Source organism: Lactuca virosa, chromosome 4 (assembly GCF_052849685.1).
Source record: "Lactuca virosa cultivar CGN04683 chromosome 4, Lactuca_virosa_CGN04683_v6, whole genome shotgun sequence".
Taxonomy (NCBI): domain Eukaryota; kingdom Viridiplantae; phylum Streptophyta; class Magnoliopsida; order Asterales; family Asteraceae; genus Lactuca; species Lactuca virosa.
This window is the reverse complement of record NC_136429.1, coordinates 240,836,686-240,850,114: the sequence shown is the minus strand read 5'-3', so window position 1 is coordinate 240,850,114 and position 13,429 is coordinate 240,836,686. Positions and strand designations below refer to the sequence as shown.

Genomic DNA, 13,429 nt, shown 5'->3' with positions numbered 1-13,429 from the left:
AGTCAAACCTTTTTGGGAAATCTATATCAAGTTGGCAGTAGTAGAGCTTCTCACGCATTTCTGCACTTAACCTTGCCATGAACGCATAACACTTATCCTTGTCCATGCCTGTGAAGTCGATGTCGACCAGCCTCTGAGTAACCCCATCGGTGTACCGTATGGGGTATTTCGCGAAGATTCCTTGGAAGTGCACATCCACAACGATGTATACATCATCCATCTTTGAGTTAGAAGGAGAGAAATGTTGAAATAAGGGTTTTCTGGAAGAGATGGAACGATGAACAACCTTCGTTGATAATCATCTTCTTAAAGGCGTAAAGAACACACTGCATAACCAATGCGGCATTAATAAATGATGTGGTAATAAACGAAGGGCACGGTTAGCTCTCTTTGTTTTCTTATTAAATGAGGGGGCCAAAAAGTGATCGAGTTACCCCTTCAAACCTTAACAAGTGATTTATTCGACCCGACAAACTTAAGTTCCTTTCATCATAAAGCCAAGAAAATAATTTAGGGACTCAACGGGTCAACCTTAGAAAGTTCGTAGGACATTGTTGTCATTTCCCCTAAGTTCCCAACCCCATTTTTGCTCTAAGAAAAAAAAAATCTATGAAGACGATGAAACACACACATATCGAACATATGTCCAACATATGAAGCAATATGAAACTTATCCCACCAGATACGCAATTATCCAAGACAAATAAATCAAAATCGTTGTCCACTTCTCCGTTGACAATCTCTCTTGAAAATAAAAAGTTAATGAGAGCCTTAGAAATTCAATAATCCGATTGCTTTAAGTAAAAATAAAAATAAAAAACTAGATGATAAATATATAAATATTTGTAAGGAAATAATTTCAATCCGATTTTACATCAAACTATTAACAACATCCCAATCAAAAACCAATGATCTAATATAGATGATCCAAGTGTAAAAAACACTTTAAAAAATGTAACTTTTAACACACCACAAACATAAAGAGGATAAATATTTTAGCTATATCTGAAATCCGGTTCTAATCAAAAGATAAGTTGCTCAAAAAAGAAAAATAAACAAATAAATAATGACGATTTTGTTTTTCTGTAATTAAACAAAGAGGTATTTAGCTATTTATCTAAAAATGACTTTTTAACTTATTAATTTATTGAAAAGTAATAAGTTAAAAAAATGTTTGGATATAAAAAAACCTTTTAAAACAACTTCTTGTTTAGTATTTGAAAATGAGATTTCAAGAAGTCATAATTTCTAACTTCTTGAAACAACTTAATACTAATTAGGTTTATAAAGTAGATAAAAAATAATATTAAACTAGGGATGAACATTTGGACCGGGGAACCGGCCGGAACCGAACCAGAAAGAACCGATCGGGCCGGGACCGGGACGATATTATTGTGGATTCTTGGAACCGAGAACCGGTAGGAACCGACAAAAACCGATAGAACGGACAAAACCGGAACCGTATGTTGCTATTTCTCGAGAACCGGTTCCAACATTGAAAACACGACAATAACCGGAACCGGTAGAACCGACGGTCCGGTTCGATTCTTATTTTCCACTAAATTCGGTTCCCAGGCCGGTTCCGACCGGAATGGTTCGGATGCGCATCCCTATATTAAACAAAATTCTTTTTAACTTATTATAAAACCTACTCCAAACACTTATTTGAAAACTCATTTCCACATCTACACAAGACAATAAATCCTTTGAATAAAAATCCTTTTTAACGTCAAATGAAATCCCAAACACCCTCAAAGTATTGGAGGTGATAATCTGCACACGACCGTCTATAGAATTAGAAGACGTAGGAGCGAGGAACAGAGCTACGCAAAATGGAACGACGCCGCATACAAACGAATCTCTATTTCTCGAAACTCTGAAATTCTGCTATGCAGTTATCTATGCAAATGGCCGTCTCTGCTAAAACTCCAACGGTTTCTTCATGCCACTCCGACCTCTCAAACTCTCTTCACCATAACCAAATCTCCCAAACCATTAATTTCTTAGTTTCATCACGGAGCTGCAAACTTTCCCTACAAAAGAAGCATAAAATATCCGTAGTCAGCACTGATTCCATCGACACTAGAGACCCCAATTCCGTCATATGCGATCTTTGTCTCCGTGGGAACCTCGAACAAGCTCTAATACAGCTAACTGCAATGAAAAAACTCCGACTTTCGGTCGAAGAAGAAACTTACATCACAGTAATTGACCTCTGCGAGCGGAAACGAGCAGAGCCTCAAGGGCGTCAAGTGTACATTTTAATAAAGAATTCGACAACCCAATTAAGTATCAAACTTGGGAACTCGTTGTTGAGTATGTTTGTTAGGTTGGGTAATTTGGTCGAAGCATGGTATGTGTTCGGTAAAATGTCTGAGAGAAATGTATTTTCTTGGAATGTATTAATCGGTGGGTATGCTAAAGCTGGGTACTTCGACGAGGCTTTAAATCTATATCATCGAATGTTGTGGGCTGGGATTCTACCGGATGTTTATACTTTCCCTAGTATTTTAAGAACTTGTGGGGCCATACCTGATTTACTCAGAGGAAGAGAGGTTCATCTTCACGTATTGAGATTCGGATTTGAATCTGATACTGATGTGAATAATTCCCTAATCACCATGTACGTGAAATGCGGGGATGTGTATAGTGCTCGCTTAGTGTTTGATAAAATGCCTGTAAAGGACACCATATCATGGAACGCAATGATTTCTGGATATTTTGAAAACGACAAGTGTCTTGAAGGCCTAAATCTATTTCTTGACATGCTTAATCATTCTGTAGCTCCAGATTTGATGACTATGACTAGTGTAATCTCAGCCTGTGAATTCATTGGAGATGAAAGATTAGGAAAAACCCTTCAAGGGTACGCCACAAAACATGAATACAGAAAAGATGTCTCCATTGATAACTCATTAATACAGCTTTACTCAAGTCTTGGATCTTGGGAAGAAGCAGAAAAGATTTTCACACGAATTACATCAAAAGATGTTGTTTCATGGACATCCATGATTTCAGGATACGAGAACAACTCCCAACCCGAAAAAGCTCTTGAAGTGTACAAAAACATGAGAAAAGACCATGTTGCCCCTGATGAGATCACTCTTGCTAGTGTTATTTCCGCTTGTGCTTCATTACAACTCTTGGATATAGGAATCGAGCTACACGAGTTTGCAAAAAAGACTGGACTTATATCATATACCATAGTTGCCAATTCTTTAATCGATTTATATTCCAAATGTAAACTTATCGATAAGGGTATAGAAGTCTTTCAACACATTACCAACAAGAATGTGATATCATGGACTTCAATCATACTTGGTCTCAAGATCAACAATAGAAGCCTTGAAGCTCTTACTTTCTTTAGAAAAATGAAACTCACTTCAACTCCCAATTCAGTCACATTAATTTCAATCCTATCTGCATGTGGTAAGATAGGAGCTTTAATGGCAGGAAAAGAGATACACGCGTACACCTTAAGAGCTGGACTAGCGTGTAGCGGATCAAAATATCTACCAAATGCACTCCTTGACATGTACACAAAGTGTGGAAAAATGGATACTGCATTGATCCAATTCAATTCACAGCATAAAGACATTACTTCTTGGAATATTTTATTAAATGGATATGCACAAAGAGGAAAAGGGAAAGAAGCGATTGAATTATTTAACAAAATGGTAAAAGAATCAGTAAAACCAGATGGGGTCACTTTCATTTCTTTATTATGTGCTTGTGGTAGATCAGGGATGGTGGAAAAGGGTTTGGAGTATTTCAATATCATGACAGAAAATTACAATCTTGCCCCTAACCTAAAGCATTATGCTTGTGTGGTTGATTTACTTGGACGCAATGGGAAGCTTGAAGAAGCTTATTCATTCATCAAAAAGATGGATATAAAACCAGATATTGCAATATTTGGAGCTTTGTTAAATTCATGCAGGATTTACAGTTGGGTTGATTTAGGGGAGATTGCAGCTAGAAGGATATATGAAATGAATGAGAAAGACCAAAGTGCTGGATATTATACCCTTTTGTGTAATTTTTATTCTGATATTGGTAGATTTGATGAAGTAGGGAGATTGAAAAGGGTTATGAGAGAAAAAGGGGTGACAGTTGATCCAGGGTGTAGTTGGGTGGAAGTGAAGGGAAGTGTTCATGCGTTTTTAAGTGGTGATAAAAATTATCCTCAAGAAAAAGAAATTAAGGGTGTTTTGAATGGGTTTTATGAGAAAATGGGAGAAAAAGAATATGGAGTTGATGATGATTGTAAAGATGAGGTTTTATGTGGGCATAGTGAAAGATTGGCGATTGGATTTGGGTTGATAAATACAGCTCCTGGGATGCCTATTAGAGTCACAAAGAATCTTTATATGTGTGAAAAGTGTCATGATTTGGTGAAGTTTATTTCCAAAGTTGTGAGGAGAGAGATTGGTGTTAGGGATATTGAATGTTTTCATGTTTTTAAGGATGGGTTGTGTTCTTGTGGGGATGTTGGGTTTAAGCCAAAAGGTTTGAAATGAAGGGAACAAGTTTGTGATGTTATAATGTGCATTTTGTTTATGTATATGATCTTGGTATATATTTGTAATTTAAAATGTTTATTTATTTATTTATTTAAATCTATGGTAGATCGAACAGATTAATAGTTAATGGCGGTGGTAATGACAATGGTTGGTGATGACAACAGTAGCGGTAGCGGTAGTGGCGGTGGTTGTGGATGCTAATAAAAGATTTAGACCATTAGGTTCATTTTTTTGATGTAAAATCAAATTTGTCATGGCCTAAAATAATATTTTTTTACATGGCTTGAAACAACGAAAAATAATTTATTTACTTGAATAATCAAATTTGACTATCAAATTCGAAAATTTTTAGCTGTAAAATCGAATTTCATAGGCTCTGAAAGACTGAAACAACAAAAATTATTATTATTTTCAGAAAAAACAGGATGTTATATAGTAGAATGATTTTAGTAAATAGCATCATGTTTTTTTCGTTTATTTAGGAAAATAGAATTGTGGCCTAAAATAATAAACTACCTATTTTATATTTTATTTCAGAAAATAACATTGTACTCCTAAAATATTTTCACTCCAAAAGACCACCAGGTTCATTTTTGTTGTTTCATCAACAAAAAAATCATGTTCATTTTTAATGTATGCTAGAATTGAAATAGAAGATTTTGATTTGGTTTTTAATGGGGTTTTCCTTATTTTCGTGGGATTGCTTTAGGTGCTTTTTGTTTTTCCGAAATGAAACTGTTTGAAGTCTGCGGACCACCTCTGCAGACCTCTACAGCGGAAGAGGTGGACCAAAGTGCTGCAGACTGTAATGAGAAGCATGTTTGTTTTTTTAACGTCTGCAAGCTGCTGCAGATATTAAAAAATTTAAAATAAAGTAATTTAATAAACCGAAAATAGTTTTTTAATACCAAAAATTTAATAATTGTAGTCTTAAAACATTGAAATAAAATTCAAACAACCAAATTAGTCTTACAATAACATTTTTAAATAAAATTCATAAAACCAAACTTTAATAATTCTCATTCCATATTTTGCATCAATTGTTCGGCAATTTCATCCCGTAACCGGGTCATATATTAACGGTCCGCCGCAGTACCATGTGTTGGAATCTCATCTTCATCATTATCAACGACTGCATTGTTATTCTGAACTGAGACATTTGGTTCATCATATCGTGCAAAATACTCATTACGCAGTCCCTCTCTTCTTATAAAATTATGAAGCGCAAAACATGCTAGAGTAATGTTTCGTTGTGTAACCAACGAGAATGGTGTCATCCTCTTCAATATAGGGAATCGTGCTTTCAAGACACAAAAAGCACGCTCAATGACATTCCAAAGTTTTGCGTGTGCATGGTTAAAACTTTCTTTATTCGTTAATGCACGTCTTCGATGGAAATCTCCAAGCCAATACCTCACATTACGGTACGGTGCCATAAAACCTCGAATGTTTGCATAGGCGGCATCACAAAGATAATATTTATCTGTAAAAAAAATAAAAAAAAATCATTTATTTTTCAAACTAAGATAAAACTATTTAAATAATCATAAATTTACCTGGTGGTGGAAGTGAGAATGGTGCATATGGATTTGCTAATGCTTCTGATAAAATTCTAGAATTGTGTGCTATCCCTTCCCAACCGGCCACAACAAACGTAAACATCATGTTGAAGTCACAGATTGCCAATACGTTTTGGTAACAATCGCATTTTCCCGTACTTCTATATAAATCCTGTTTGTTTGCAGGGACAACAACATGTATCAAAGTGCCATCAAGTGCACCAACTGTTCCTTTGAACTCTCGTCGTAGCCTCCTATTATGTCCCAAAATGTTTGGATTCGGATTAAAAGAAGTTGGTACTATAATGTCATGTGCGAAAAGCAACATTTTGTCCAACACTTCATGAAAAAACTTATGAATTGTTTGCTTTGAGTGTTGAAATCTCCGCTTGATAATCACATAACGTTGGTTATGACCGATCATCATCAAAAACATAGTCATCTTCTCCTCAACCGACACATGTTTGCTATCCTTCAATGCGTAGTTTACTCTAAAATGAGCACATAGCCGGACAAATGATTCACGGGACATGCGTAGCACTTCAAGACATTGTAGAGGATTACGGTGAAGTAACTCTAAAATGAAAACTGTATTGAATTAAGAAATTAAATCAATCAAATAACAAACAGACATGTAAACAGACATGTTTTCATTACTTCATCACAGAAGCTAAAGCTTTGAAATAAACGAATATGCTTTTTCATCACAAAAGTTGATTCATTCCATTCTTGCATAACAAAGTGGAAAGATGATAACACTATTGGTAGACCAAATCGTCCATTTTCACCGAATAGAATATCAATTACCATAGAATCGGTACCCTATAAGAAATCAGAAAAAAAAACCTAACCTGATGCGAAGGGTGCTGGGAACGTGCACTTGGCAGCAGCAACGGCGACCGGCGAGGGAGGGGCAGCGGTGGCTGGCTTCGGTCTTCAACAGGATCGATCTTGGTGCTGAGAACGAAGAAGGAGAACGAACGACGAAGAAGAAGGTGCTAGAGCGGCATTTTTTTTTGTTTAGGGCGTAGCCTTTTTTTTGTGTATGGTGTTTTTTTTAGATGATGTTAGAAGTGGTTACAAGAGCCAAGCCCAATCCTGTGTGGGGAAGAGGACGGGAAGAGGTTTTTGAATCCGAAGTATGCGGAAAAACAAACTGCTGCGAACTTAAAAGTGTTGCGCGTGTGCTGTGCCAAGCAACACTAAGAGGTTAGAAGAGTTTTTTTTTTAAAAAACAAACACAACCTTACTTTAATTAGATTCTTTGGGACTCGCTTTACAAGCCAAAACATTGCAATTCTATGACTTGAAAACTTCAAAGATTATGTTAAAAGAGTTTTATGATACAGTGGATTTGAGGTTCTGTTAGGTAGATTATTCACTATGTTTTTACTGATATAATTTACTTTTCTTGGAAGTCATTTTTAAAAAAAAAATCAATCTATGTATTTATACTTTAATGATTATTTGTTCATATACAAAAATACTTGCTAATAAATTAATTCTAAACTGCTACCATTTTTTGTTTACAATTTTGATCAAGCGTGCCCCACACATCCAACTTTTTATATATATATATATTAGGTTATATCATGTGGGAACCACCGTTATAAAAATAATTAAATTTTTATAGTAAAACTCATAATGATTAAAACTATTTTCAATAAATTATTAATTAAACATGATTTTATAGGATTTAAATTATAAAAATACAATTAATTATCGGCAATCATAACCCAAAGTTATTTAATACGAATTTAAATTTCTCCTAAAAATTTTAATCAAATAATTAATAGTTGTATAACTTATTATCAATATTAATACTTCTTAAAAAATAAAAAATATTAGAAAATGTCAAGTGTCATAGAAAATTTAAAAAGAAAACATAAATTATAAGAAGTTAACAAGTGACTAATAACTATTTTTTTATTAATATAGAAAGATTTTTTACAATTTAACCCACAAATCTTAATCCTACTGTAAATTAAAAATATTTTCATTTTTTTAATTACAGTTAATAAGAAAATATTTTCTAAACAATCATTAGTTGGTAAATATATATTTTTTTTTCAAGTAAGAAAAACTCTACAACGATGTTTATAATCATGGACAAAGTTCAAAGTGGACTTTTGTCCAAAAATGCAAAATTATATTCCCACCAAAAAATTAAAATATTAAAAATAACCCCCTTTCATACTCGGAGAGTAACTATTGCAATTAAACAACTAACAATCTTTATGAATTAAAAATTAAAAAACAAAGAATAAAGGTACCGTCAATTATAAGAGTTAATCATCTCGTTAGATATATTATAAAAGATACCAAATACAAATACATAGACATTGAACAAGTTGTTGGTTTCGTGGAGAATTATTCCATAACGACGAAAAACAAATGTTCAATTTCCAACTTTTTTTTTAGTGTAATTATAAGAAATTAAGGTCATGTTTTTAAACATCGTATCTCAATGTTCAAAAAGAATTAATTATAAGTCATTATAAATTCTCATTAAAAAAAATTACACGATAAATTGTCAGTTAAATTAGCATTATTTTAACATATTTTAAATATATCAATTGATGCCAAATATCTTTTGTATTAAACATGTAAAAATTTTAACTTATGATCAGGTTTATGCATCATGTTTACCACTGAAGTATGGTGCTCTAACTAATGAGGGTGTGTCCACTTGATTAATATTTTACTGAATAAAATCAGAATGAAAAGATATAATATAACCTATCATTATATTGTATTCTTATTTCTATAAGTAAAATGAAAATGCTAAAGTAGATTATAATATTTACTTTATCGATGCCTATTATATAATAAATTAAAAGTGATGATAGCTCATGCAACCCGTGATTTGCGCTATGTTTGTAATAGGTGCAAGAATTGTTCATTATCGTGAACTCATACTCATTAGACACGAGTGAACTCTATTTTTATACGCAAACTGTTGGTTCAGATATTGTAGGTCTATTAAAAAAATTAGGATGCTGCTATTAAGACACCCTTATAGACAACTTTATCAAAAGTCAACCAATAGATAACTATTTTAATCAGCTTTTTCAAAAAACAATGTAATTTTAACCAATAAAAATACCTTAAAAATTATATAGGGTGTCTAAATGGTAAAATAGGGTGTCCATTTAGCCAACCCAAAAAATTAATGTAGCCAAAACAAGATCGAGATTCTGAGTTCTGACATGTATTATTGCAATTAGAACCATCCTGATTTTATTAACATAGGGGTGGCACAATTATATAATCATACACCATGAATAAGACGCGCACAAAAAACAATACCATATATCTAACATCATAAAGGGGACCGAAGTAGACAACTTATCGTAACCATGACAAATATGACAATGTTTTTATGAGAAAATCAGCGTCGCCTTTGTACCTTTTTATTTAAGAAATGATATTGATTAACGACCATGCATCAATCAAACAATTAATTAAGTCATATCTCTACTTCAACGCTTATTATCTTGAACTAAAGAGCAAGAAGATTAGTCAACATCAAGCAATTAAAGGTACAATCATGTAGCTATTAAGTGACTCATGTGGTACCAAACTTCTATTTCGTTTTCCGAAATTGGACCACTAACGATATTGATGTTCTACCATATATGTACTTCAATAGTTTAAAATTTCATGACACAATATTTTAAACTATTTTCTGTATGCAATACTAGTTATATATCATAATGGTGTTAAAGAGTTTTAAACCCGTAGAGAACAAAATCAAACATCTACAATATAATGGGGTCCTTGACACAATCCAAACTTCTTGTGATCGACCTCACTCGTAAAAACATAAACCCTGCTTCAAGTTCTTGGATCAAAAAGTGTGATGAAGTTATGGGTGGGCTTGAGGAATACGGTTGTTTCATAGCCATGTACGATGGAGTTTCTCAGGAACTTCATGACGCGATTTTCCTTGCATCACGAGACCTTTTTGATCTTCCTATTGAAACAAAAGTCCTAAACACTTCAGATACACCATCTCATGGTTACGTTGGGCAAGAACCCATAGTTCCTCTTTACGAAGGCTTAGGCATTGAGGACGCAACAACTACGAAAGGAGCTGAAAGATTCACAAAACTCATGTGGCCTTATGGGAATGAAAGTTTTAGGTATGCTTTCTTACTTTACATTATATCCAACATCTACTAATAATTCATTTTTCACATGTTTTTTAGTAAAAGTGCATTGATGTTCTCAAAGGCTGTAGCGGAATTAGATCAGATAGTTATGGGGATGGTAGCAAAAAGTTACGGAATAGAACAACACTATAAGTCTCTCTTTGGGTCGACAACTTATCTTCTTCGATTCATAAAGTACCTATGCCCTCAAGGCAATGGGCAAAATCTAGGTCTTGTTCCTCACACTGATAAGAGTTTCATGTCCATTCTTCATCAAAAACAAGTAAAGGGTTTGGAGATAAAGACAAAAGATGGACAGTGGATTGAAGTTGATCCTTCACCCTCATCATTCATAGTCATGGCAGGCGACGCTTGCATGGTAGGTAGCATACTAACTAGCTAGTAATACTAGTATTGTGAAAATCTGTGAAATTTATGGTGTTTGCATTTTCATAGGCATGGACAAATGGAAGAATTGAAGCACCGTGTCATAGGGTGATGATGCAAGGAAACGAAGAGCGATTTTCATTAGGGTTATTTACGTTTATCAGGGATCTGAATATAGAGATTCCTCAAGAACTCGTTGATGAAGACAATCCTCTACAATTTGAGGCATTCGACAACTACAAATACATTCATTACTATTACACAGATGAAGGGAAAAGATCTAAGTGCCCCATCAAATCCTACTGTGGAATTTGAGTTGTATATTGTTCAAAATCAAGGTAGCACCAGATGTATGTTTGATCATATTATATGTTTCAAGTTGTTTCTTGTTACCATGTAAAGTACAAATAATAAATATGTATACAAGTTGCATGGATTGGCCTTTGGCCTTGGGGCTTTTGGGGTCTTCCTGATTAATTAAGTATCTTTTTAATTAAGCCTAAATTTATGTCCAATTAAGATAGCCTAACACCACATTCCAAGCTTATCCACCTTAGCCCAATGTTTTATCCATATTGATAAACTAGTAATGCTTATGCTTATACTAGTAATGCTTATGCTTATAAGGAAGAGCTTTTTCTTTCTTGCTTCCAATATTGGACAAGTCCCGCAAGGCTAATTTCATTAAACAAAGTTTCAACAATACCCTACATGTTGGAAAAGGATACCTTAGCGAGGGTCTTTTTAAAGTTAGTGTTTTACCTTTGTACTAAGGTGTTGAAACACCAAACCATGATAATATAACCAATGTTAATGTTAATGTAATAATGGACACTACTAGCCCGTCTTTTATGTATATGCATGATCTTTCATTTTTATGACATTCTCGATTGGGACATGTCAACTTTCATTCTATTCAAAGAATGGAAAAAGTTGACATGTTACTAAAAAGTTCATTACATAAAAATCAGAAATATGAGGTTTGTGTAGAAACAAAATTCTCACAACAGCCTCATAAATCATTAGAAAAATCTAATGAAATTCTTGGTTCAATCCACCCTGATTTATGTGATTTTAGAGAAACACCTAGAAGAGGAGGAAAGAATTATTACATATCTTTTATAGATAATTGCAACAAGTATTGCTATATTTATTTGTTAAATACCAAAGATGAAGCCTTGAATTCGTTTAAGAATTATAAGGATGAAGTTGAAAATCAACTTGACAAATATCAAAATTTTAAGGTCGGGCCGATGAGGAGAATATGAGTCCAAAGACTTCATTGAATTTTGTTCTTTACATGGTATTTTACATCAAACAACTGCTTTCATATACTCCGCAATAGAATGGAGCGACTGAAAGGAAGAATAGAACATTGAAAAACATGATTAATTCAATGTTAATTACTTCCGGAGCACCACATATTTTGTGGGAAGAAGCATGCCTTGGAATAAATGTAATACTTAATAGAATTCTTCATAAAAAGAGTTATAAATCACCCTTTCATATGTGGAAAGGGAGATTACCCTCTTACAAAAGGATGCGAGTGTGGGGGTGCCTTGCTAAGGTACAAGTACCTCTTCCTAAGAGGACCAAACTTGGACCAAAAACCACATATTGCATCTACCTTGGCCATGCCATGAATAGTACATCCCATAGGTTTTTAGTGCATAAATCACATGTTGATGATATCCATAATAACACTGTAACATCCAAATTTCCAAACCAAAATTTTCATTTTTTAAATACATAAAAAAACATTATTCATAAAAACCATCTCAAGAAAATCACAAATGTCAAATACAAATCATCATTGAAATATCAGAGTGTCCCAAAATATCCAGAATCATAAACTGCAGGCGAATGTATACAATCAAGCCTTCGCCTTCCCTCGATCCTCAGAAGGTACCTGAAACACATTTAATCAACAACTGTAAGCATGAATCTTAGTGAGTTCCCCAAAATACAACATACAACACAACACAAAATAAACAACTATGGGTTATCAGCAACCCTGGATACTACCTGAAGTCTCAGTGGGAAAACAGCACACCCTATATGTTATCAGCAACCTTAGAGACTACTCGAAGTCTCAGGACACACATTAACACATATCACGGTAATAACACATAGACCCAACTGGTCATCACGTATATAAATATATTCTACCACACATGTAACAATAGGAAGAGACTCACCTTGCACAGATGACTAATAGAACTCACACCGAACTGTCAGAACTAGAATCCGCCTAATAATTACACCAATTAACCCTAATTAATAATTAAGGTAATTTTTTATACTCCACTAGTCCCAAGCCAAGTCTAATCCACATTTAGGGCAAAATACCATTTTCCCCTTCTAATACCAAAAACCCTTACAAGTTCCCTTAAAGGCACAACTAGACAAACGTCAAAGAAATTCAACACTTGGCCTTACGCACAATGTACGTAGCTCTACGCTGGGTGTAGATCACATGGATGAAAGGAGTCGGGCTCGCAATGTCACACCCCCAAACCAAGGATGGCGGAAACGTCCGGGGGTGGAGGACTTCATGTAAAGTATCACAACAACGAGTATAATAGTGCTCAAAGTAAATACAACCATCATAAATATAATTGAAAAGGTTACACCATAGAATAAGTTTACATGTTTCAAAATCAATTACGTTATGATGACAAAATGAACTGTCAGACGATTTATCGTCCCATCCTCAAAATGCTGTTGGTTTTCCTGTTTCACTGATTTCCTGAGAATACAAGTTGTTTTGAAAAAGTGTCAACAATTAAGTTGGTGAGTTCATAAG

At 34.1% G+C, this 13,429-nt stretch overlaps 3 protein-coding genes across 3 annotated transcripts; 2 read left to right on the top strand and 1 right to left on the bottom strand.

Annotated features, from left to right (window-relative positions):
* The first annotated feature begins 1,693 nt into the window (after positions 1–1,693).
* On the top strand, positions 1,694–4,619 carry ECB2 (Tetratricopeptide repeat (TPR)-like superfamily protein). The gene has a single exon (XM_079045118.1). It carries the CDS (start codon positions 1,890–1,892, stop codon positions 4,518–4,520), a length of 2,631 nt encoding a protein of 876 aa, XP_078901244.1. The 5' UTR covers positions 1,694–1,889; the 3' UTR covers positions 4,521–4,619.
* Positions 4,620–5,599: 980 nt separating this feature from the next.
* Positions 5,600–6,892, bottom strand: LOC145105747 (uncharacterized). The gene is made up of 3 exons (XM_079042825.1): positions 6,727–6,892; positions 6,080–6,670; positions 5,600–6,006 (listed from the first exon to the last, which is right to left on the bottom strand). The coding sequence occupies exons 1-3, from the start codon at positions 6,890–6,892 to the stop codon at positions 5,600–5,602; spliced, it is 1,164 nt and encodes a 387-aa protein (XP_078898951.1).
* A 2,870-nt stretch (positions 6,893–9,762) lies between these two features.
* LOC145168769 (deoxypodophyllotoxin synthase-like) lies at positions 9,763–11,104 on the top strand. Its single transcript, XM_079087472.1, has 3 exons — positions 9,763–10,227; positions 10,294–10,615; positions 10,693–11,104. The coding sequence occupies exons 1-3, from the start codon at positions 9,854–9,856 to the stop codon at positions 10,936–10,938; spliced, it is 942 nt and encodes a 313-aa protein (XP_078943598.1). The 5' UTR covers positions 9,763–9,853; the 3' UTR covers positions 10,939–11,104.
* The last annotated feature ends 2,325 nt before the right edge of the window (positions 11,105–13,429 follow it).